Source organism: Engystomops pustulosus, chromosome 4 (genome assembly GCF_040894005.1).
Source record: "Engystomops pustulosus chromosome 4, aEngPut4.maternal, whole genome shotgun sequence".
Classification (NCBI taxonomy): Eukaryota; Metazoa; Chordata; class Amphibia; order Anura; family Leptodactylidae; genus Engystomops; species Engystomops pustulosus.
The window spans coordinates 195,777,502-195,804,654 of record NC_092414.1 but is presented as its reverse complement, the minus strand read 5'-3'; the positions used below and the strand labels follow the sequence as shown (position 1 = coordinate 195,804,654).

General features: G+C 43.7%; 1 protein-coding gene and 1 long non-coding RNA gene across 2 annotated transcripts in view; both read right to left on the bottom strand.

Annotated features, from left to right (window-relative positions):
* The window catches only part of LOC140125751 (uncharacterized), a 32,742-nt gene extending 10,777 nt beyond the window's left edge, over positions 1–21,965 (bottom strand). Inside the window, exon 1 of the long non-coding RNA XR_011854720.1 lies at positions 21,906–21,965. This is a non-coding gene — a long non-coding RNA (uncharacterized lncRNA). The remainder of the gene's footprint in view (positions 1–21,905) is intronic.
* Positions 21,966–22,340: 375 nt separating this feature from the next.
* On the bottom strand, positions 22,341–26,532 carry LOC140127979 (nodal homolog 2-A-like). Its single transcript, XM_072149271.1, has 4 exons — positions 25,415–26,532; positions 23,799–24,047; positions 22,951–23,660; positions 22,341–22,796 (listed from the first exon to the last, which is right to left on the bottom strand). The coding sequence occupies exons 1-4, from the start codon at positions 25,539–25,541 to the stop codon at positions 22,644–22,646; spliced, it is 1,239 nt and encodes a 412-aa protein (XP_072005372.1). The 5' UTR covers positions 25,542–26,532; the 3' UTR covers positions 22,341–22,643.
* Positions 26,533–27,153: the final 621 nt, after the last annotated feature.

Genomic DNA, 27,153 nt, shown 5'->3' with positions numbered 1-27,153 from the left:
AGGGTGCCGCCATATACCATATAATACATACAGCGTGCCCCCATATACCATATAATACATACAGCGTGCCGCCATATACCATATAATACGTACAGCGTGCCCCCATATACCATATAATACATACAGAATGCAGCCATATACCATATAATACATACAGCGTGCCGCCATATACCATATAATACATACAGGGTGCCCCCATATACCATATAATACATACAGCGTGCTGCCATATACCATATAATACATACAGCGTGCCGCCATATACCATATAAAACGTACAGCGTGCCGCCATATACCATATAATACATACAGCGTGCCGCCATATACCATATAATACATACAGCGTGCCGCCATATACCATATAATACATACAGCGTGCCGCCATATACCATATAATACATACAACGTGCCCCATATACCATATAATACATACAGGGTGCCGCCATATACCATATAATACGCACAGCGTGCCACCATATACCATATAATACATACAGGGTGCCGCCATATACCATATAATACGAACAGCGTGCCGCCATATACCATATAATACATACAGCGTACCGCCATATACCATATAATACATACAGCGTACCGCCATATACCATGTAATACATACAGCGTGCCCCCATATACCATATAATACATACAGGGTGCCGCCATATACCATGTAATACATACAGCGTGCCGCCATATACCATATAATACATACAGCGTGCCCCCATATACCATATAACACATACAGCGTGCCGCCATATACCATATAATACAGACAGCGTGCCCCCATATACCATATAATACATACAGCGTGCCGCCGTATACCATATAATACAGACAGCGTGCCCCCATATACCATATAATACATACAGTGTGCCGCCATATACCATATAATACATACAGCGTGCCCCCATATACCATATAACACATACAGCGTGCCGCCATATACCATATAATACAGACAGCGTGCCCCGATATACCATATAACACATAAAGCGTGCAGCCATATACCATATAATACATACAGCGTGCCGCCACATACCATATAATACATACAGCGTGCTGCCATATACCATATAATACATACAGCGTGCTGCCATATACCATATAATACATACAGCGTGCCCCCATATACCAAATAATACATACAGCGTGCCCCCATATACCATATAATACATACAGCATGCAGCCATATACCATATAATACATACAGCGTGCCGCCATATACCATATCATACATACAGAATGCAGCCATATACCATATAATACATACAGCGTGCTGCCATATACCATATAATACATACACTGTGCCACCATATACCATATAATACATACAGTGTGCTGCCATATACCATATAATACATACAGCGTGCCGCCATATACCATATAATACATACAGCGTGCCGCCATATACCATATAATACATACAGCGTGCCCCCATATACCATATAATACATACAGCGTGCCCCCATATACCATATAATACATACAGCGTGCTGCCATATACCATATAATACATACAGCGTGCCGCCATATACCATATAATACATACAGTGTGCCCCCATATACCATATAATACAGACAGCGTGCCCCCATATACCATATAATACATACAGTGTGCTGCCATATACCATATAATACATACAGCGTGCAGCCATATATCATATAATACATACAGCGTGCCGCCATATACCATATAATACACACAGCGTGCCGCCATATACCATATCATACATACAGAATGCAGCCATATACCATATAATACATACAGCGTACCGCCATATACCATATAATACATATAGCGTGCTGCCATATACCATATAATACATACAGCGTGCCGCCATATACCATATAATACATACAGCGTGCCGCCATATACCATATCATACATACAGAATGCAGCCATATACCATATAATACATACAGCGTGCCGCCATATACCATATAATACATACAGTGTGCCGCCATATACCATATAATACGTACAGCGTGCTGCCACATACCATATAATACATACAGCGTGCTGCCATATACCATATAATACATACAGCGTGCCGCCATATACCATATAATACATACAGCGTACCGCCATATACCATATAATACATTCAGTGTGCCCCCATATACCATATAATACATACAGTGTGCCGCCATATACCATATAATACATACAGCGTGCCGCCATATACCATATAATACATACAGCGTGCCGCCATATACCATATAATACATACAGCGTGCCGCCATATACCGTATAATACATATAGCGTGCCGCCATATACCGTATAATACATACAGCGTGCCGCCATATACCGTATAATACATACAGCGTGCCGCCATATACCATATAATACATACAGCGTGCCGCCATATACCATATAATACATACAGCGTGCCGCCATATACCATATAATACATACAGCGTACCGCCATATACCATATAATACATACAGCGTGCCGCCATATACCATATAATACATACAGCGTGCCGCCATATACCATATAATACATACAGCGTGCCCCCATATACCATATAATACATACAGCGTGCCTCCATATACCATATAATACATACAGCGTGCTGCCATATACCATATAATACATACAGCGTGCCGCCATATACTATATAATACATACAGCGTGCCCCCATATACCATATAATACATACAGCGTGCCGCCATATACCATATAATACATACAGGGTGCCGCCATATACCATATAATACATACAGCGTGCCGCCATATACCATATAATACATACAGGGTGCCGCCATATACCATATTATACGCACAGCGTGCCACCATATACCATATAATACATACAGGGTGCCGCCATATACCATATAATACGAACAGCGTGCCGCCATATACCATATAATACATACAGCGTACCGCCATATACCATATAATACATACAGCGTACCGCCATATACCATGTAATACATACAGCCTGCCCCCATATACCATATATTACATACAGGGTGCCGCCATATACCATGTAATACATACAGCGTGCCGCCATATACCATATAATACATACAGCGTGCCCCCATATACCATATAACACATACAGCGTGCCACCATATACCATATAATACAGACAGCGTGCCCCCATATACCATATAATACATACAGCGTGCCGCCATATACCATATAATACAGACAGCGTGCCCCCATATACCATATAATACATACAGTGTGCCGCCATATACCATATAATACATACAGCGTGCCCCCATATACCATATAACACATACAGCGTGCCGCCATATACCATATAATACAGACAGCGTGCCCCCATATACCATATAACACATACAGCGTGCCGCCATATACCATATAATACAGACAGCGTGCCCCCATATACCATATAATACATACAGTGTGCCGCCATATACCATATAATACATACAGCGTGCCGCAATATACCATATAATACATACAGCGTGCCGCCATATACCATATAATACACACAGCGTGCTGCCATATACCATATAATACAAACAGCGTGCCCCCATATACCAAATAATACATACAGCGTGCCACCATATACCATATAATACATACAGCGTGCCGCCATATACCATATAATACATACAGCGTGCCGCCATATACCATATCATACATACAGAATGCAGCCATATACCATATAATACATACAGCGTGCTGCCATATACCATATAATACATACACTATGCCACCATATACCATATAATACATACAGTGTGCTGCCATATACCATATAATACATACAGCGTGCTGCCATATACCATATAATACATACAGCGTGCCGCCATATACCATATAATACATACAGCGTGCCCCCATATACCATATAATACATACAGCGTGCCCCCATATACCATATAATACATACAGCGTGCTGCCATATACCATATAATACATACAGCGTGCCGCCATATACCATATAATACATACAGTGTGCCCCCATATACCATATAATACAGACAGCGTGCCCCCATATACCATATAATACATACAGTGTGCTGCCATATACCATATAATACATACAGCGTGCAGCCATATATCATATAATACATACAGCGTGCCGCCATATACCATATAATACACACAGCGTGCCGCCATATACCATATCATACATACAGAATGCAGCCATATCCCATATAATACATACAGCGTACCGCCATATACCATATAATACATATAGCGTGCCGCCATATACCATATAATACATACAGCGTGCCCCCATATACCATATAATACATACAGCGTGCCTCCATATACCATATAATACATACAGCGTGCTGCCATATACCATATAATACATACAGCGTGCCGCCATATACTATATAATACATACAGTGTGCCACCATATACCATATAATACATACAGCGTGCCGCCATATACCATATAATACATACAGCGTGCCGCCATATACCATATAATACATACAGCGTGCCCCCATATACCATATAATACATACAGCGTGCCGCCATATACCATATAATACATACAGTGTGCCGCCATATACCATATAATACATTCAGTGTGCCCCCATATACCATATAATACATACAGCGTACTGCCAAATACCATATAATACATACAGTGTGCTACCATATACCATATAATACATACAGCGTGCTGCCATATACCATATAATACATTCAGTGTGCCCCCATATACCATATAATACATACAGCGTACCGCCATATACCATATAATACATACAGCGTGCCGCCATATACCATATAATACATACAGTGTGCCCCCATATACCATATCATACATACAGAATGCAGCCATATACCATATAATACATACAGCGTGCCGCCATATACCATATAATACATACAGCGTGCCGCCATATAGTATATTTTAAATGGTGGCACGATAAATGTACACACATACATACAGATATACACTCACCGGCCACTTTATTAGGTACACCTGTCCAACTGCTCGTTAACACTTAATTTTTAATCAGCCAATCACATGGCGGCAACTCAGTGCATTTAGGCATGTAGACATGGTCAAGACAATCTCCTGCAGTTCAAACCAAGCATCAGTATGGGGAAGAAAGGTGATTTGAGTGCCTTTGAACGTGGCATGGTTGTTGGTGCCAGAAGGGCTGGTTTGAGTATTTCAGAAACTGCTGATCTACTGGGATTTTTACGCACAACCATCTCTAGGGTTTACAGAGTATGATCCGAAAAAGAAAAAACATCCAGTGAGCGGCAGTTCTGTGGGCGGAAATGCCTTGTTGATGCCAGAGGTCAGAGGAGAATGGGCAGACTGGTTCGAGCTGATAGAAAGGCAACAGTGACTCAAATCGCCACCCGTTACAACCAAGGTAGACAGAAGAGCATCTCTGAACGCACAGTACGTCGAACTTTGAGGCTGATGGGCTACAGCAGCAGAAGACCACACCGGGTGCCACTCCTTTCAGCTAAGAACAGGAAACTGAGGTTATAATTTGCACAAGCTCATCGAAATTGGACAGTAGAAGATTGGAAAAACGTTGCCTGGTCTGATGAGTCTCGATTTCTGCTGCGACATTCGGCTGGTAGGGTCAGAATTTGGCGTCAACAACATGAAAGCATGGATCCATCCTGCCTTGTATCAAAGGTTCAGGCTGGTGGTGGTGGTGTCATGGTGTGGGGAATATTTTCTTGGCACTCTTTGGGCCCCTTGGTACCAATTGAGCATCGTTGCAACGCCACAGCCTACCTGAGTATTGTTGCTGACCATGTCCATCCCTTTATGACCACAATGTACCCTGTAACATCTGATGGCTACTTTCAGCAGGATAATGCGCCATGTCATAAAGCTGGAATCATCTCAGACTGGTTTCTTGAACATGACAATGAGGTCACTGGACTCAAATGGCCTCCACAGTCACCAGATCTCAATCCAATAGAGCATCTTTGGGATGTGGTGGAACGGGAGATTCGCATCATGGATGTGCAGCCGACAAATCTGCGACAACTGTGTGATGTCATCATGTCAATATGGACCAAGTTCTCTGAGGAATGCTTCCAGCACCTTGTTGTATCTATGCCACGAAGAATTGAGGCAGTTCTGAAGGCAAAAGGGGGTCCAACCCGTTACTAGCATGGTGTACCTAATAAAGTGGCCGGTGAGTGTATATATATACACAGTATATACAGCAAATATACATACATATATATATGTATATTTACATATATACATACACATATACATACAAATAAACACAGACAAATCTATACATACACACACATATACTTACATAGAAGTTACCTTTACTCTTTTTTCTTCTTTTCTCTTTGGCCTTGTCCTCTGGTGGAAGGGGGGGGGGTTGCCGGGGATGTCGGGGCGGGAGAGGGGGTTGCTGGGGATGTCGGAGCGGGGGGAGGGATGGGGGTTGCTGGGGATGTCGGAGCGGGGGGGGGGGGGTTGCCGGGGATGTCGGAGCGGGGTGGGGGGGCGGGAGAGGGGGTTGCTGGGGATGTCGGCGCGGGGGGAGGGATGGGGGTTGCTGGGGATGTCGGAGCGGGGGGGGGGGAGGGGGTTGCCGGGGATGTCGGAGCGGGGGGGGGGGGGTTTGTTTGGCAGTGACACGGACCGAGGGGGGTTCGAAAACGGAGCGTGAAGGGGGGGGGGGGGGCGGGACCAGCGCGGACATTGGGCTGGGGCGGGGAGTGGTACTTGTGCCGGGCCGGTGGATGAGCTAGGCGGGCTGCGGGGGGTGGAAGTGTCAGCGGGCGCGCAAGGGGAAGTGTAGGGCGGTGCGCAGGGGGAAATTTCTGTGGTTGAATGGATGGGCGGGCCGTGGGGGAAGTGACGGCCCGCGCGCAGGTACATGTGCCGGCCGCGGGCGGGTGGATGTGATGGGCGGCGGAATGTGCGGGGGGGTCGGGGAGATGTACCGGCCGCCGCCCCCTAGTATAGCAGGAAGCGCGCCGCCTTAGGCGAGAATCTCAACTCGCCTCATGGCAGGTGCGCCCCTGCTTACATAGTTCTGTACGTATGAAAAAGTTATTGGCCTCAGAATTTGGCAAACCGGCAATTTTTTTTTTTTCTTTTTAAATCTACTAAAACATATATAATTTGTGAATGTTCCAACACAAAGAATAAATAGGAGGTGCATTTGGAGCGCACAATGAAAGCTGTATGTCAGGCATCAGGTGTAGCGGATCCTCTGTACCACCACGGACGATGACGTGAGCCGACACCTGGGAGCGGAGTCTGAGTGATACCCGATTTTCACCAAAGTGTGTTGGACTTGCTGTGATGTGGTACCACCAGGTCGCTTCACAGGCGCGACTTTATCCGCGGTGGCGGCCAAGGTGTAGTACAAAGTTGTGAGGCAGAAGCATGGTCGGGGGCAGGCAGATGGTCGAGACAGGCGGCACAGGAGCAAAGTCAGAAACGAAACAGGAATTCAGAATAATGGCAAAGGGCTTGGAATACAGCTCAGCACAAAGCACAAAGATCCAGCACGGAACACAGGAAGGGGGTGGGAACTTATCAGAATTGGCAGCCGGCCAGCGTCAATTATTGGTGCCCTGGCCCTTTCAATCTCAGGAAGCCGACTGATGTGCGCCCTACGAGACAGGGACGAGCGCTCCAAGCTGCCGGGGTCAGCGCTGGATCGCGGCGAGGCTAGTGAGCCAGCAGGGAACCGGGGCAGCCGAAAGAGGCACTGGTGTGCCTGAGTCCCGGAAGGTTGGCCGCAGGAGCACCTGTGACACCGTACAAACAAAAAAATGCTGCAAATTTGGTTTTTTTTGACAATTTAAACCTACTTGTCATTTTTTTCCCAGTACATTGCATGGAATATTAAATTGAGCCTCTAAAAAGTACCGCAGATAACAAGCCCAAATACATATCTATTAATGGAAGAATAAAAAAGTTCTAGTTTTTGGAATGAGGGGAGTAAAAAAAAATGCAAAAACGGAAAGGACAGAGTCCTGTAGGGTTAGGTAAATTCACCCAAGGTTCAAGTTCATGTAGGATCAAACTTTTAGTCTCCCTCTGTCAGGTGACAATACGAGGGCTCTGAAATGGACGCAGTTCTTGTAGTGCGGCCAGAAATTTCCCTCCTTGTGTCATCTCCACACCAGATGGATATTGAGGAGTGTGATGAGCCCTGGGCAGTCGTCCAGTGATGCCCCGTGCCTTTACATTGCAGTGAAGTATCATGTTTTTTTTTTTTTATATAGAAGATGATGAGATGATCAGGTGAATTTGTTTTCACAACAGATTGTGGGATCAACAGATTCAACAATGATCAAAGGACAAGAATAAGTCACATGTCCTTATATGAGGATTTGACTTGTATCTTAAAGGGGATGTAAAAAGCTAGTCACTGACCCACAGTGCACCAGTTTTCTGTCGGACTTTGTACGTTATTTTCAGTGCAAACTGCTTGCACAGGTATTTAAGAAGTGCACTAGTCTTCATGCGAAACAAATTAGGGGGCGTTGCGGTGCTCAGTTGGACCGTGCGCCAGATTTAACATGCACTGCACGCCAGATTCATGAAGAACGTACACCAGAAATCTGGAATCTGGCGCCCCCTGTACATTACACAGGTAACTGCACATAGCACAGACTGCACTGTTCCTAGTAAATGTGCCCCAGGTTCCTGTTGTCTAGTCCTTGTCTCTGACTGTTCCTGTTATGAGGTCCTGTCAGTATCCTGCTGCCTAGTCCTTGTCTCTGACTGTCTCTGTTATGGGGTCCTGTCAGTATCCTGCTGTCTAGCCCTTGTCTCTGACTGTCTCTGTTATGGGGTCCTGTCAGTATCCTGCTGTCTAGTCCTAGTCTCTGACTGTTCCTGGTTCCTGTTATGGGGTCCTGTCAGTATCCTGCTGTCTAGTCCTTGTCTCTGACTGTTCCTGTTATGGGGTCCTGTCAGTATCCTGCTGCCTAGTCCTTGTATCTGACTGTTCCTGTTATGGGGTCCTGTCAGTATCCTGCTGTCTAGTCCTTGTCTCTGACTGTTCCTGTTATGGGGTCCTGTCAGTATCCTGCTGCCCAGCCTTTGTCGCTGACTGTTCCTGTTATGGGGTCCTGTCAGTATCCTGCTGCCTAGTCCTTGTCTCTGACTGTTCCTGTTATGGGGTCCTGTCAGTATCCTGCTGTCTAGTCCTTGTCTCTGACTGTTCCTGTTATGGGGTCCTGTCAGTATCCTGCTGCCTAGTCCTTGTCTCTGACTGTTCCTGTTATGGGGTCCTGTCAGTATCCTGCTGCCTAGTCCTTGTCTCTGACTGTTCCTGTTATGGGGTCCTGTCAGTATCCTGCTGTCTAGTCCTTGTCTCTGACTGTCTCTGTTATGGGGTCCTGTCAGTATCCTGCTGCCTAGTCCTTGTCTCTGACTGTTCCTGTTATGGGGTCCTGTCAGTATCCTGCTGCCTAGTCCTTGTCTCTGACTGTTCCTGTTATGGGGTCCTGTCAGTATCCTGCTGTCTAGTCCTTGTCTCTGACTGTCTCTGTTATGGGGTCCTGTCAGTATCCTGCTGTCTAGCCCTTGTCTCTGACTGTCTCTGTTATGGGGTCCTGTCAGTATCCTGCTGCCTAGTCCTTGTCTCTGACTGTTCCTGTTATGGGGTCCTGTCAGTATCCTGCTGCCTAGTCCTTGTCTCTGACTGTTCCTGTTATGGGGTCCTGTCAGTATCCTGCTGTCTAGTCCTTGTCTCTGACTGTCTCTGTTATGGGGTCCTGTCAGTATCCTGCTGCCTAGCCCTTGTCTCTGACTGTAACGAAAATAGGAGAACAAAAAGGACAACAAGGAGGACGGCGCCTCGCGTGATAACGTCGGGGAAGTGAAATTAGGTAAGTATTGAATGTGCTCACCTGATAAGCACTTGTACAAGTGCAATAAGAAAGCCAGACAAATTGGGGGGGGGGGGGGGAATGGTATCCACCACTTTTGCGGGTCTCCAATATTGGTTACTCAAGCAGCTACCACTCGCTCCACTGACCGGTATCCAGGGGAAACCGTAATTGTGTATAAATGGAAGAAGCAAAAAGGTTTTGGAGCTATGTGCGGGTGCGCTATTCACCAAATTAGGAGATAAAGGATATAGGGTAAATAAAAAGTAGATAAATTATGTGTGTTTTTATTATTGATACAGCAGTAAAAAGAATCCAATGGTTACGCATTTCGGGATACACTCCCTTCGTCAGACCATAAATGGAGTTTGGATCGGCAAGGCAAAATGGGGGTCCTGTCAAGCCCTTATCAAAAATGTTTTAAGTTTTGAATTTTTTAAGGATATGGACCAAAAAATTGAATATTAAAATGTAAAACGTCCAACAGTAGCAAGGGTTTAAAATGTCCCCTATACCCATTGATAAAAAGTTTACAAAATGGAGTCATCCTCTGGGGGGAATGGGTGATTGTACCTGTACATGTCCTGGCACCTGAAAGCTCAAATTAAAATCTCAATAATTAAAATTAAAAGCTCAATAGCTCCTTCCCTTCTGCGCCCAGATAACAGGTTACATCGCGTGTCCTTGTACTCGAAAGAGACTTCACAATATATTTGTAGATTAATGATGAAATTAGATAATTCCAGATAAAACCTTAATTTTGTTTTTATTCTGCAAAATACTTAAAGGGAACCTGTCATCAGGAGCCTCTTTGGTTTTTACTTATTTTTTTATTGTATTGCCATGTAAATATGTGTAGCATAACATACCTGGTAAAAAGATTTTTTTTTTTATATGATCACATTCTGGTTGAGTGCTTACATACTACATGCTTCTATTTCCTGTTTTTTTTTTTTAAACATTTTATTAATTTTCAGAAATGTACAGATACAAAAAACAGAAAAAAACATAGCGAATATTGACATAATTGCATGTATCTTTTCCAGAGCAGATTATTGTAATAATACTTGTCATTGTTACTGTTAAATGAATTCTGCCTTGGAGAATTCTGAGTACAGACAACCCCCTACTTATGAACACCCGACTTACAGACGATCCCTAGTTACAAACAGACCTCTGGATGTTGGTTTTTTCTGAAAAGAAAAACCTGATAAGTTAGATCAAAGTGGACCTTTCTGCATGCAGAGCAGTGTCCCTAGTCCCATGGGAGTGGCCAGTAAGGAGCGGTCCCCCCCACCCTCGGGAACCGGCTCCATTATGCATTGATTTGAAATTTTTAAAAAAACGCCCATGTCGCCCATAGCTCCTCCGCCTGTCGCGTCTCCCCTCAGGACGTCATACATGTCAAGCAAGGTAATCTTTGATCTTTTTTTTTTTTCTTTTGGAAAAAGGCGGAGTTTTATGTTATCTTCCCTCTGTATATGGTCTATGGGCGGAGTTTTATGTTATCTTCCCCCTGTATATGGTCTATGGGCGGAGTTTTATGTTATCTTCCCTCTGTATATGGTCTATGGGCGGAGTTTTTTGTTATCTTTCCCTGTATATGGTCTATGGGCGGAGTTTTATGTTATCTTCCCTCTGTATATGGTCTATGGGTGGAGTTTTATGTTATCTTTCCCTGTATATGGTCTATGGGCGGAGTTTTATGTTATCTTCCCTCTGTATATGGTCTATGGGCGGAGTTTTTTGTTATCTTTCCCTGTATATGGTCTATGGGCGGAGTTTTATGTTATCTTCCCTCTGTATATGGTCTATGGGCGGAGTTTTTTTATCTTCCCTCTGTATATGGTCTATGGGCGGAGTTTTTTGTTATCTTCCCCTGTATATGGTCTATGGGCGGAGTTTTATGTTATCTTCCCTCTGTATATGGTCTATGGGCGGGGTTTTATGTTATCTTCCCTCTGTATATGGTCTATGGGTGGAGTTTTATGTTATCTTCCCTCTGTATATGGTCTATGGGCGGAGTTTTATGTTATCCTCTGTATATGGTCTATGGGCGGAGTTTTGTTATCTTCCCTCTGTATATGGTCTGTGGGCGGAGTTTTATGTTATCTTCCCTCTGTATATGGTCTATGGGCGGAGTTTTATGTTATCTTCCCTCTGTATATGGTCTATGGGCGGAGTTTTATGTTATCCCTCCCTCTGTATATGGTCTATGGGCGGAGTTTTTGTTATCTTCCCTCTGTATGTGGTCTATGGGCGGGGTTTTATGTTATCTTCCCTCTGTATATGGTCTATGGGCGGAGTTTTATGTTATCTTCCCTCTGTATATGGTCTATGGGCGGAGTTTTATGTTATCTTCCCTCTGTATATGGTCTATGGGCGGAGTTTTATGTTATCTTCCCTGTATATGGTCTATGGGCGGAGTTTTATGTTATCTTCCCTCTGTATATGGTCTATGGGCGGGGTTTTATGTTATCTTCCCTCTGTATATGGTCTATGGGTGGAGTTTTATGTTATCTTCCCTCTGTATATGGTCTATGGGCGGAGTTTTATGTTATCTTCCCTCTGTATATGGTCTATGGGCGGAGTTTTGTTATCTTCCCTCTGTATATGGTCTGTGGGCGGAGTTTTATGTTATCTTCCCTCTGTATATGGTCTATGGGCGGAGTTTTATGTTATCTTCCCTCTGTATATGGTCTATGGGCGGAGTTTTATGTTATCCTCCCTCTGTATATGGTCTATGGGCGGAGTTTTTTGTTATCTTCCCTCTGTATGTGGTCTATGGGCGGGGTTTTATGTTATCTTCCTCTGTATATGGTCTATGGGCGGAGTTTTATGTTATCTTCCCTCTGTATATGGTCTATGGGCGGAGTTTTATGTTATCTTCCCTCTGTATATGGTCTATGGGCGGAGTTTTATGTTATCTTCCCTGTATATGGTCTATGGGCGGAGTTTTATGTTATCTTCCCTCTGTATATGGTCTATGGGCGGGGTTTTATGTTATCTTCCCTCTGTATATGGTCTATGGGTGGAGTTTTATGTTATCTTCCCTCTGTATATGGTCTATGGGCGGAGTTTTATGTTATCTTCCCTCTGTATATGGTCTATGGGCGGAGTTTTGTTATCTTCCCTCTGTATATGGTCTGTGGGCGGAGTTTTATGTTATCTTCCCTCTGTATATGGTCTATGGGCGGAGTTTTATGTTATCTTCCCTCTGTATATGGTCTATGGGCGGAGTTTTATGTTATCTTCCCTCTGTATATGGTCTATGGGCGGAGTTTTGTTATCTTCCCTCTGTATATGGTCTATGGGCGGAGTTTTATGTTATCTTCCCTCTGTATATGGTCTATGGGTGGAGTTTTATGTTATTTTCTCCTCTGTATATGGTCTATGGGCGGAGTTTTTTGTTATCTTCCCCTGTATATGGTCTATGGGCGGAGTTTTATGTTATCTTCCCTCTGTATATGGTCTATGGGCAGAGTTTTTTGTTATCTTCCCTCTGTATATGGTCTATGGGCGGGGTTTTATGTTATCTTCCCTCTGTATATGGTCTATGGGCGGAGTTTTATGTTATCTTCTCCTCTGTATATGGTCTATGGGCGGAGTTTTATGTTATCTTCCCTCTGTATATGGTCTATGGGCGGAGTTTTATGTTATCTTCCCTCTGTATATGGTCTGTGGGCGGAGTTTTATGTTATCTTCCCTATGTATATGGTCTGTGGGCGGAGTTTTATGTTATCTTCCCTCTGTATATGGTCTATGGGCGGAGTTTTATGTTATCTTCCTCTGTATATGGTCTATGGGCGGAGTTTTATGTTATCTTCCCCCTGTATATGGTCTATGGGCGGAGTTTTATGTTATCTTCCCCCTGTATATGGTCTATGGGCGGAGTTTTATGTTATCTTCCCTCTGTATATGGTCTATGGGCGGAGTTTTTGTTATCTTCCCCTGTATATGGTCTATGGGCGGAGTTTTATGTTATCTTCCCTCTGTATATGGTCTATGGGCGGAGTTTTATGTTATCTTCCCTCTGTATATGGTCTATGGGCGGAGTTTTTTTATCTTCCCTCTGTATATGGTCTATGGGCGGAGTTTTTTGTTATCTTCCCCCTGTATATGGTCTATGGGTGGAGTTTTATGTTATCTTCCCTCTGTATATGGTCTATGGGCGGGGTTTTATGTTATCTTCCCTCTGTATATGGTCTATGGGTGGAGTTTTATGTTATCTTCCCTCTGTATATGGTCTATGGGCGGAGTTTTATGTTATCTTCCCTCTGTATATGGTCTATGGGCGGAGTTTTGTTATCTTCCCTCTGTATATGGTCTGTGGGCGGAGTTTTATGTTATCTTCCCTCTGTATATGGTCTATAGGCGGAGTTTTATGTTATCTTCCCTCTGTATATGGTCTATGGGCGGAGTTTTATGTTATCTTCCCTCTGTATATGGTCTATGGGCGGAGTTTTGTTATCTTCCCTCTGTATATGGTCTAATGGTCTATGGGCGGAGTTTTATGTTATCTTCCCTCTGTATATGGTCTATGGGCGGAGTTTTATGTTATCTTCCCTCTGTATATGGTCTATGGGCGGAGTTTTATGTTATCTTCCCTCTTTTTATGGTCTATGGGCGGAGTTTTGTTATCTACCCTCTGTATATGGTCTATGGGCGGAGTTTTATGTTATCTTCCCTCTGTATATGGTCTATGGGCGGAGTTTTATGTTATTTTCTCCTCTGTATATGGTCTATGGGCGGAGTTTTTTGTTATCTTCCCCTGTATATGGTCTATGGGCGGAGTTTTATGTTATCTTCCCTCTGTATATGGTCTATGGGCGGAGTTTTATGTTATCTTCCCTCTGTATATGGTCTATGGGCGGAGTTTTATGTTATCTTCCCTCTGTATATGGTCTATGGGCGGAGTTTATGTTATCTTCCCTCTGTATATGGTCTATGGGCAGAGTTTTTTTATCTTCCCTCTGTATATGGTCTATGGGCGGAGTTTTTTGTTATCTTCCCCTGTATATGGCCTATGGGCGGAGTTTTATGTTATCTTCCCTCTGTATATGGTCTATGGGCGGGGTTTTATGTTATCTTCCCTCTGTATATGGTCTATGGGTGGAGTTTTATGTTATCTTCCCTCTGTATATGGTCTATGGGCGGAGTTTTATGTTATCTTCCCTCTGTATATGGTCTATGGGCGGAGTTTTGTTATCTTCCCTCTGTATATGGTCTGTGGGCGGAGTTTTATGTTATCTTCCCTCTGTATATGGTCTATGGGCGGAGTTTTATGTTATCTTCCCTCTGTATATGGTCTATGGGCGGAGTTTTATGTTATCTTCCCTCTTTATATGGTCTATGGGCGGAGTTTTGTTATCTACCCTCTGTATATGGTCTATGGGCGGAGTTTTATGTTATCTTCCCTCTGTATATGGTCTATGGGCGGAGTTTTATGTTATTTTCTCCTCTGTATATGGTCTATGGGCGGAGTTTTTTGTTATCTTCCCCTGTATATGGTCTATGGGCGGAGTTTTATGTTATCTTCCCTCTGTATATGGTCTATGGGCGGAGTTTTTTGTTATCTTCCCTCTGTATATGGTCTATGGGCGGGGTTTTATGTTATCTTCCCTCTGTATATGGTCTATGGGCGGAGTTTTATGTTATCTTCTCCTCTGTATATGGTCTATGGGCGGAGTTTTATGTTATCTTCCCTCTGTATATGGTCTGTGGGTGGAGTTTTATGTTATCTTCCCTCTGTATATGGTCTGTGGGCGGAGTTTTATGTTATCTTCCCTTTGTATATGGTCTGTGGGCGGAGTTTTATGTATCTTCCCTCTGTATATGGTCTATGGGCGGAGTTTTATGTTATCTTCCCCTGTATATGGTCTATGGGCGGAGTTTTATGTTATCTTCCCCCTGTATATGGTCTATGGGCGGAGTTTTATGTTATCTTCCCTCTGTATATGGTCTATGGGCGGGGTTTTATGTTATCTTCCCTCTGTATATGGTCTATGGGTGGAGTTTTATGTTATCTTCCCTCTGTATATGGTCTATGGGCGGAGTTTTATGTTATCTTCCCTCTCTATATGGTCTATGGGCGGAGTTTTATGTTATCTTCCCTCTGTATATGGTCTATGGGCGGAGTTTTTTGTTATTTTCCCCTGTATATGGTCTATGGGCGGAGTTTTATGTTATCTTCCCTCTGTATATGGTCTATGGGCGGGGTTTTATGTTATCTTCCCTCTGTATATGGTCTATGGGTGGAGTTTTATGTTATCTTCCCTCTGTATATGGTCTATGGGCGGAGTTTTATGTTATCTTCCCTCTGTATATGGTCTATGGGCGGAGTTTTATGTTATCTTCCCTCTGTATATGGTCTATGGGCGGAGTTTTGTTATCTTCCCTCTGTATATGGTCTATGGGCGGAGTTTTATGTTATCTTCCCTCTGTATATGGTCTATGGGCGGAGTTTTATGTTATCTTCTCCTCTGTATATGGTCTATGGGCGGAGTTTTTTGTTATCATCCCCTGTATATGGTCTATGGGCGGAGTTTTATGTTATCTTCCCTCTGTATATGGTCTATGGGCGGAGTTTTTTGTTATCTTCGCTCTGTATATGGTCTATGGGCGGGGTTTTATGTTATCTTCCCTCTGTATATGGTCTATGGGCGGAGTTTTGTGTTATCTTCTCCTCTGTATATGGTCTATGGGCGGAGTTTTATGTTATCTTCCCTCTGTATATGGTCTATGGGCGGGGTTTTATGTTATCTTCCCTCTGTATATGGTCTATGGGCGGAGTTTTATGTTATCTTCTCCTCTGTATATGGTCTATGGGCGGAGTTTTATGTTATCTTCCCTCTGTATATGGTCTATGGGCGGAGTTTTTTGTTATCTTCCCTCTGTATATGGTCTATGGGCGGAGTTTTTTGTTATCTTCCCTCTGTATATGGTCTATGGGCGGAGTTTTTTGTTATCTTCCCCTGTATATGGTCTATGGGCGGAGTTTTTTGTTATCTTCCCCTGTATATGGTCTATGGGCGGAGTTTTATGTTATCTTCCCTCTGTATATGGTCTATGGGCGGAGTTTTATGTTATCTTCCCTCTGTATATGGTCTATGGGCGGAGTGAAATGTGATCTCTCCTCTGTCTATGATCCAGACAATAAACAAAAAACACAACAATATTTTCTTTCAATCATTTTATTGTCAAAGCAATAACATTGTAGTGAAAGTATCGCTGGGCTTTAAGAAATGTAACAATGGTCATAGTGACTCTCGGGTCAGGTCCGATCATTAATGCAGAACTCGCTGCTATCACTCGAAATCTATGAGGATGAAGAAGCCCCATGGTGAGGTGTACATCAGAGGAAACACTTACTGACCCCACATATAGCTATCAGATACCATTGTGTCTCACATGTGTCCTGCTTCATATTGCTGTATATATGTACATTGTATAAGCAGAAGAAAGCCAATTCTGTAAAGATAAAGATCTGACAATACAATATAAAACCTTCTCCAGTTTGCAGACAAGTATATAATTCATTCCCAGGCATATAGGACCCTCCCCCCTCCATAGGGAAGACATATAGGACCCTCCCCCCTCCATAGAGAAGACATATAGGACCCTCCCCTCTCCATAGAGAAGACAAATAGGACCCTCCCCTCTCCATAGAGAAGACATATAGGACCCTCCCCTCTCCATAGAGAAGACATATAGGACCCTCCCCTCTCCATAGAGAAGACATATAGGACCCTCCTCTCTCCATAGAGAAGACATATAGGACGCTCCCTCTCCATAGAGAAGACATATAGGACCCTCCCCTCTCCATAGAGAAGACATATAGGACCCTCGCCTCTCCATAGAGAAGACATATAGGACCCTCCCCTCTCCATAGAGAAGACATATAGGACCCTCGCCTCTCCATAGAAAAGACATATAGGACCCTCGCCTCTCCATAGAAAAGACATATAGGACCCTCCCCTTTCCATAGAGAAGACATATAGGACCCTCCCCTCTCCATAGAACAGGCATATAGGACCCTCGCCTCTCCATATAGAAGACATATAGGACCCTCCCCTCTCCATAGAGAAGACATATAGGACCCTCCCCTCTCCATAGAGAAGACATATAGGACCCTCCCCTCTCCATAGAGAAGACATATAGGACCCTCCCCCCTCCATAGAGAAGACATATAGGACCCTCCCCTCTCCATAGAGCAGGCATATAGGACCCTCCCCTCTCCATAGAGAAGACATATAGGACCCTCCCCTCTCCATAGAGAAGACATATAGGACCCTCCTCTCTCCATAGAGAAGACATATAGGACCCTCCCCTCTCCATAGAGAAGACATATAGGACCCTCCCCTCTCCATAGAGAAGACATATAGGACCCTCCCCTCTCCATAGAGAAGACATATAGGACCCTCCCCTCTCCATAGAAAAGACATATAGGACCCTCGCCTCTCCATAGAAAAGACATATAGGACCCTCCCCTCTCCATAGAGAAGACATATAGGACCCTCCCCTCTCCATAGAGCAGGCATATAGGACCCTCGCCTCTCCATAGAGAAGACATATAGGACCCTCCCCTCTCCATAGAGAAGACATATAGGACCCTCCCCTCTCCATAGAGAAGACATATAGGACCCTCGCCTCTCCATAGGGAAGACATATAGGACCCTCGCCTCTCCATAGGGAAGACATATAGGACCCTCCCCTCTCCATAGAGAAAACATATAGGACCCTCCCCTCTCCATAGAGAAGACATATAGGACCCTCCCCTCTCCATAGAGAAGACATATAGGACCCTCACCTCTCCGTAGAGAAGACATATAGGACCCTCCCCTCTCCGTAGAGAAGACATAAAGGACCCTCCCCACTCCGTAGAGAAGACATATAAGACCCTCCCCTCTCTGTAGAGAAGACATATAGGACCCTCCCCTCTCCATGGAGAAGACATATAGGACCCTCCCCTCTCCATAGAGAAGACATATAGGACCCTCCCCTCTCCTTAGAGAAGACATATAGGACCCTCCCCTCTCCGTAGAGAAGACATATAGGACCCTCCCCTCTCCGTAGAGAAGACAAATAGGACCCTCCCCTCTCCGTAGAGAAGACATATAGGACCCTCCCCTCTCCGTAGAGAAGACATATAGGACCCTCCCCTCTCCATAGAGAAGACATATAGGACCCTCCCCTCTCCATAGAGAAGACAAATAGGACTCTCCCGTCTCCATAGAGAAGACATATAGGACCCTCCCCTCCCCATAGAGAAGACATATAGGACCCTCCCCTCTCCATAGAGAAGACATATAGGACCCTCCCCTCTCCAAAGAGAAGACATATAGGACTCTCCCGTCTCCATAGAGAAGACATATACGACCCTCCCCTCTCCATAGAGAAGACATATAGGACCCTCCCCTCTCCATAGAGAGAACATATAGGACCCTCCCCTCTCCATAGAGAAGACAAATAGAACCCTCCCCTTTCCATAGAGAGAACATATAGGACTCTCCCCTCTCCATAGAACAGGCATATAGGACCCTTCCCTCTCCATAGAGAAGACATATAGGACTCTCCCCTCTCCATGGAGAAGACATATACGACCCTCCCCTCTCCATAGAGAAGACATATAGGACCCTCCCCTCTCCATAGAGAACACATATAGGACCCTCCCCTCTCCATAGAGAAGACAAATAGGACCCTCCCCTCTCCAACGAGATGAGAAATAGGACCCTCCCCTCTCCATAGAGAAGACATATAGGACCCTCCCCTCCCCATAGAGCAGACATAAAGGACCCTCCCCTTTCCATAGAGAGGACAAAAAGGACCCTCCCCTCTCCATAGAGAAGACATATAGGACCCTCCCCTCTCCATAGAGAAGACATATAGGACCCTCCCCTCTCCATAGAGAAGACATATAGGACCCTCCCCTCTCCATAGAGCAGGCATATAGGACCCTCCTCTCTCCATAGAGAAGACATATAGGACCCTCCCCTCTCCATAGAGAAGACATATAGGACCCTCCCCTCTCCATAGAGAAGACAAATAGGACCCTACCCTCTCCATAGAGATGACAAATAGGACCCTCCCCTCTCCATAGAGAACACATATAGGACCCTCCCCCTCCATAGAGAAGACATATACGACCCTCCCCTCTCCATAGAGAAAATGGGAGAACAAAAAGGGACAACAAGGAGGACGGCGCCTCGCGTGATAACGTCGGGGTAGTAGAAATTAGGTAAGTATTGAATGTGCTCACCTGATAAGCACTTGTACAAGTGCAATAAGAAAGCCAGACAAATTGGCGGGGGGGAAAAAGGATATCCACCCCTTTTGCGGGTCTCCAATAATGGTTACTTAAGCAGCTACCACTCGTTTCACTGACCGGTATCCAGGGGAAACCGTAATTGTGTATAAATGGAAGAAGCAAAAGGGTTTTGGAGCTATGTGCGGGTGCGCTATTCACCAAATTAGGAGATAAAGGATATGAAATAAAGATGGTAAATTGAGATAAATTATGTGTGTTTTTATTATTGATACAGCAGTAAAAAGAATCCAATGGTTACGCGTTTCGGGATACACTCCCTTCGTCAGACCATAACTAAAACATATAATAAGAATATACAATAAAATAGATTAAAATAAAATAATTGTTGGGTGATAGCCATAAGACTGAATCAAGGTGGAAGATGCTGGTATACAGTGTACTCGGATATAGTACGAGTTAGATGACAGGACTAATTAGAAGCGGAGAAGCACTACAAACATTCGAAGGAATGGAGGCACATATACATACAATATGAATAAAATTTTGTATATAACATAAGTAAATGAGATAAATATTGATTCTCAGACCAGAATAAATGAGGAGAACATAATATAGTGTGAAATATATAGAAAAGGTGAATGATAAATAGTTTTTAGAAAATGACCCTCCCCTCTCCATACAGAAGACATATAGGACCCTCCCCTCTCCATAGAGAAGACATATAGATCTCTCCCCTTTCCATAGAGACGACAAATAGGACCCTCCCCTCTCCATAGAGAAGACATGTAGAACCCTCCCCTCTCCATAGAGAAGACATATAGGACCCTCCCCTCTCCATAGAAAAGACATGTAGAACCCTCCCCTCTCCATAGAGAAGACATGTAGAACCCTCCCCTCTCCATAGAGAAGACATATAGGACCCTCCACTCTCCACAGAGAAGAGAAATAGGACTCTCCCCTCTCCATAGAGAAGACATATAGGACCCTCCCCTCTCCATAGAGAAGACAAATAGGACCCTCCCCTCTCCATAGAGAAGACATATAGGACCCTCCCCTCTCCATAGAGAAGACAAATAGGACCCTACCCTTTACACATAGGGCATGTCGTGTCCTTGAGACAGCGTGTGCTCACCGCAACGTGACTGGGCGTCAATGGGGACCGAGTTTCCGTCTGGATATCTGTTCATGTGCAAGGGGCCTAAAGCTATATTCATACTGAATGGATTCCCAATGTACCCTCACAACAGAGGGCTTTGATGTATCCCGCTGTAGGCTCATACGGTGATATGTAGTCCTTTTCCTCCCCTTTCTCCCTAAAAGTTGGAGGAGAAGTGAACATCGACAGCAATTGGAGCTAATACAGGAAAGGGGGCACTGTTAATGTGGGGGTACATTAAGTAGTGAAATATAAGTGGAGGGCTAAAGAAGAGGGACTAAAGGAAGGGAGGTCCTGTTAGTTGAAGGATCACATTGGACAGCATTGGGGACCACAAGGGGACATCATTTAGAGGGATGGGAAAGGAGTTGGCATGGGCTGTTCCTGCAAACTTGTGAGTTCTACACCGGCCCCGTGGACAAGTGAATTTTAATTATGAAAAATGTTCCCCCATTGTGTATGGGCACCAAAGTGTATTAAAAGATACATACAATATTGTTTATATGTGAATACCACCCTCTCCAATAAGTACTCATCACTATTGTGCACAATTTGTCTGGGCCCCATTTTGGGTCCCATAGGAGCCACTATGGCTGCAATAGTGATGCTTACACTCATGTTGTGTGATGAAACTTTAAGAATGCTTTCACCTCTATAGTACATCATATTAATTAAAGCAACCTGATGTCTTCTGCAGATTTTGGGCTGTATTCTTGTTCTGTGGATGGCTCCTTCACCCCTAGGATAATACAAGTAGTTACCACAGTTACTTCAAAGGCCATCAAAGTCGCTCCTAGGTGACGAATTCCACTTTATGGTAATGTAGCATAGAAAACTTCACACCTGTCTATGAGATATAAAGATATATTTTTTGGTGTATGGAGTCAGAAACGTCTTTGATGTATTGTACACATTAGTTGGTATTAAAAAACGACTTGCAATCCCATATGTTGTAATCCCATAGAAAAAATTAGATTGTAGATGACATAATTTACAAACATCTTACGGTACAATTTGTCAAGTGTGTAGCTAAATCTATGCCACCCATAACATATAGTGAAACCTAGCCTTAGAGAGCCATTGGAAAATGAAAAACAAACGCAACAACACTCAACTTAAATTTCAACTTATTTGTTTATTTTTATTTATCTATAGATATTCACAAAATATAATTATCGGAAATATATAAAACAATTTACACCATAGTAATAATAATTATACAGAACAAACCGTTATTTGAGTCCTACTAGCTGCAGAAAAGCATGTTTATGTTACGAGTCTCATCCTATCATCTCATGTCTCGACGGCTCCTCAGTATCTTCTCCGTGTGATGCTTGAGGACCACTGGTTTGGAGGCTGTCCATCTCAGGAATGGTGACCACATTTCTTAATTATAGGACAACTCTCAAGTTTTCATTCTCAATGACATCCACATTCCTCAACAACCATATCTTCATGGTGCTTCATCACCACTTCTCCTTCTTCGTACATTAGCATCGACAAGGGTCTCATCTTCACCGGAACACAGGAGGCACAGCCAACTCTCTCCGTATCATAAAGCTTCACCAGGCTCTGCAAAGTAAAAAAAAAAAAAGATGTTAAAAAAATATTTTTAAGAGTAAGAATGAAAATATCTCAACTTTTTTAGCTACGAAGAAAATGGAGAGTCAAAATTGAAGACATAATCTAAGGCATCAGATTGTAGAGTAATTTATACATATCTTACCTTGATATAAGCATGGTTAGTTGGCTTGAAGATCTCAGTCAAAGGAATGGGACAGGCTCCTTCACATCTGTATGCATTGAATTTTTTGGGATAGATGACCAGGTCTCCCCAACCAATCTTCTCAAAGTCAACAATCATGTCCACTCTTCGGCACAGTGGCCTCCCATCTTCAACATGTTTGGTGGGAAAGTTGTTCATGATCATTTCATGCTTTGCATTTCTATTCTTCCTCGCTTGCTTCTTAATTCCATTTACACTGGTTTCTTCGGGTGTCTTTACATGCTTTGAGGACTTCACTGTATTAATAAGGTTGGGATAACCTTCAGGGCTGGAAGAAGGAACATCTTTGATAAACACGACCAGTACAACTCTGTCAGTAGAAACATCTCTACAGCTGTTCTTCTGAGGTCCTCCTGGCCTCTGACTACCATTTCTAGAGCTGTCTTTTTGATTGCGAGAGTTCTGCAGCATTTGGGTAAGGTTGAACACTTTCCAGGAGGATTCGGATGTTTTAGAAGAGTCAATACGAGTAGATCCAATATATCTTCCATCTAGTCCTTCTTTGCTGTCATAAATTTCCAGTATCGTATCATGTTTCTTTTCAGTAGAATGAAGAAAGACCCTCAGCTCTGCCAACCGAATATCATTATTGCTAGAGATTGAGGACACGTCGAAGAACAAGGCCCTGCGGTTTTCTTCTTCTGAGCAACCTAATGGAACACAAATATGATGATGTTACTAAGAGGAAGGACACATTTTTCACATTGACATGATGGATTTTAACTATATGATTTCTCCTATCTGTTAACTTCTTATGTATAACATAGGCACATAACCAGATCACTTACTTTTGGCGGTGAGGCTGACAATGGTGTCAGTATCTTGAAGAACTGAATGTTCCAAACTGGAGAGATCCGTTGCATTGCCCAAGATGAGGGACTGGTAAAGTTGCATCACAAATGGAGAGTACTTCATGTTCTTGAAATGTCTCCTCCCAAGTGTGGATGAAGCTTTTAATCCATGGTTAGATTGTTGGAGAGGAATCCTTGATATTTTTCCTTGCAGCAAGGCGGGAATTCCATAAGCCAAGGAGATGACTGTAAGGAACGAGATGTAGTGGAGCCAAGTCATCTTTGCAGAAGTTTTCTGTATCTCTGCTATGTTCTGCCTCAGAAGATGTTCCTCTCTAAGAAGCTCTCTAAGACTGAAGTGAGCTCCTTAGGCTTACCTCAGTTTTTATATATTTAGATCAAAAGCTCCATGTTCACACGTGTGACTTTTCATGTTTTTGACACCTACATCAAAGTTTGTCAAAGTCATGTCAGGTGACAAATTTTCTCTTTAAAGATTATCACACATTGAAGGAACCCTAATATCTACTAAGGATTATAAGCTTCTATTAGAAACAGAAACTCTCTTTATAATATAGGAATAACTTTTTTAAGGACACTGGGATTTACTTTTCAGAACCTGTCTCCATGGGCTTGAGTCAAGAGCTTCCAAGAGAACCCATATTCCACTTTATTGATAGAAAATTGAAATGGTCCCCACATATTGTACCTAAGAGTGTGGTCTATCACAGACCCTTTCCAATAGGAATAGGACCCCCTCAGAACTCTCTCAAGCTTTGTAGTCTGAAGGTCTATTGGTGTTGCTACTAGGCTTTGAAAGAACCTTTCATGTTCCCCACTCCCACCTTGGCAGTCATTGGTTTCCTGGTAGACATGACAAGAATGACAAAGCCAGGTTAAAACCCTCCTCCAAAGAGGGAAGACAGGGAGGTAGGTGGTCAGTAACATTATGACAGTACCTGAAAGAAGTGCACCTTCTTGTAGGTTCCTCCACAGATTACAGCTCATAGCTGAAGATCCATGGTATAGATTATATGGGCCTCATAGAGAAGCCACATGAATCCGCTATCCTCATTGGCCCTATAGTAGCTGTATGGACTATCTTTGATACATATACCCATCATAATCACCAACACCCACTACATATCAGAGAACGATGGACTAAATTCTTAGGCTACATTCACACGAACGTATGGGGGACGTATATACGGCCGACGTATATACGGCCGATATACGTCCCCCATACACTTCTATGGGCGCACGGCACCCTACGGGAGCGGTACGGTGCTGCACACGTGCCATAGGTTGCTATGGAGAGGGGCGGGGGTGAGCTGCGCTCACCTCCTCCTCCTCTCCCCGTACACTGCCGTTGCCCGCTACGGTACGGTACGGGCGGGCAACGGCAGTGTGAATATAGCCTTAAGGTGATATATAACATTACACATTACACATTACGATATGCATATTGATTATTTGGATTTATAATTGTTTATAAATGAGTGATTTTATAATCTTCTCTAAAATAGGTGATATGTAAATCAAAGGGTATAACTATCCTGGGTCCCATCAAAAATCTATACATGAAGTGGACAGCATGGGGTACATTTACTTACCAGGTCCCTCCACGATCCCCGATCCGGAATGTATGCCGGAATGCCCATCTGCCGCGATTGATGAAGATCGTGCTCCCCATTTCCTGCATGTGTCGCTTCCCCAATCAGGTCCGCAGGAGTTCACCATCTTCCTCCCGGTGTATGTAAGTGCATGGCTTGCAAATTTAATTGTAAAATCCCGTGCGTAGTCCGAATCCGTCGGTTCGTCCGACTGGCGACCCCCTGATTTGTGTCACATGAAAGGCAGCGAGATTGCGACACAAAATGATTGCGCACGCATAATCCCCGGCGCGATTCCTGAAATGTCGGGAAACCCGATGAAAATGTGGCCGCGGGATCCTTAAATAAGCCCCCATGTATTCCATTATACTGATTTCTCCTTTGCTATCCAGCACTCCCTGGTCCACCTTTCTTCCTTGTCTTCCTGGCCGAACTCCACATCTCACTCACTGGAGAAACATGTGATGACTCCTCCCGCCCACCGTACACACTCTTACGTTCTTGGCTTTATCACCAGGCAGTGTCCTCCCTCACCATGTTGTTTTCTGTGTGCTCCTCCCTTTCCTCTGTTGGGCTTGTGCACAGTGGGGAAAGCACCCAGAAGATGGTGGCTACGGATCCTGCCAAATCAGGGATGCCACTGAAAGTAGGAAGGACCTAATGAATGGTTTTAGTACCTGCTACTGGAAGGGATGAATTTTTATTTTGAATGCATTTGACACTATCTTAATATTTTTGTCTGAAGGTGGCCAACTCCTTAAAGGGGTATTCCGGGAATATGAACGTCTGTTACAAAAACCCATGTGCTATAAATAAATAAATGTAACAAAACTTAATGTCCATTAGTCACAAAATGGAGCTTAAATAGTTAAATTTTATGATTCACAAAATTTTATGGCCTCTCTAAAGTTATCACCAAGACTGGAAACTACAAGTCCCAAGATCCTTTAGTTCTCAGTAACTCCTCCTCCCTCTTATGCTCTGCTCCCAGTGTTGATGTAACAGGTTTTCTTGCTCTGTTACCATAGTAATGATGTGTAACTGCCATCACCACAACACTGGCCATACTGGATGCACTGCAACCAACTGACTACAGCCAAACATAGTGGTGATCACATGACCTGCCCAAGCCGGTGCAGGACATGTGATGTGGACATGTGACCAGCGGCCATCTTGTGTCCTGTGTCTGCTCTGCAACGGACCGCGCGGAGGAAATTAACGGACTGATTAAAGGGCCAGTAGTATTTTAATTCTTCATTACAGTCTATGTCACCAGCATTTTTCTACTAAGGGGAGCAAAATTTTAAATAACAACTAATTACACATTAGCTTATATTTTAAGGACCCATTTGTATATGAATTATGCTGATTCCTGGAATATCCCTTTAAACTATAGTAGGGAATACTTGTAGAAAAAAAAATGTAAGCTCACCTGTAGGAGTGCGACCATAGAAAACTCCACATCCCCCAATATAATAGTTAGCACCTCCAATCCTTTTAAAAAGGATGATTTATTGGTATATCTGAATAGTGTAGAAAAGCAGTGAAATTACATCTGTGGTAGGTCACCAAGAGGTCTTGTTGAGATTTGTTGGTGGCCTACTACAGACGTCATTGGTTTTATGGACTGTATCCAGATAAACCAATGTTTTATCAGGATTGAGGGTGCCAATGATCATGTTCGTAACTAAAGTTGAGGACGTCTACTTCTGTCTACTTCCACTTCACGAAAATGACTG

Excerpts from the sequence above, each read along its gene's own strand:
- LOC140127979 (XM_072149271.1), bottom strand. The coding sequence starts at position 25,541 with ATGGTGAACTCCTGCGGACCTGATTGGGGAAGCGACACATGCAGGAAA. Across the intron at positions 23,661-23,798 it reads TGTCAGCCTCACCGCCAAAA|GTTGCTCAGAAGAAGAAAAC; the intron begins GTAAGTGATCTG and ends GTGTTCCATTAG. Across the intron at positions 22,797-22,950 it reads CTAACCATGCTTATATCAAG|AGCCTGGTGAAGCTTTATGA; the intron begins GTAAGATATGTA and ends TTTACTTTGCAG.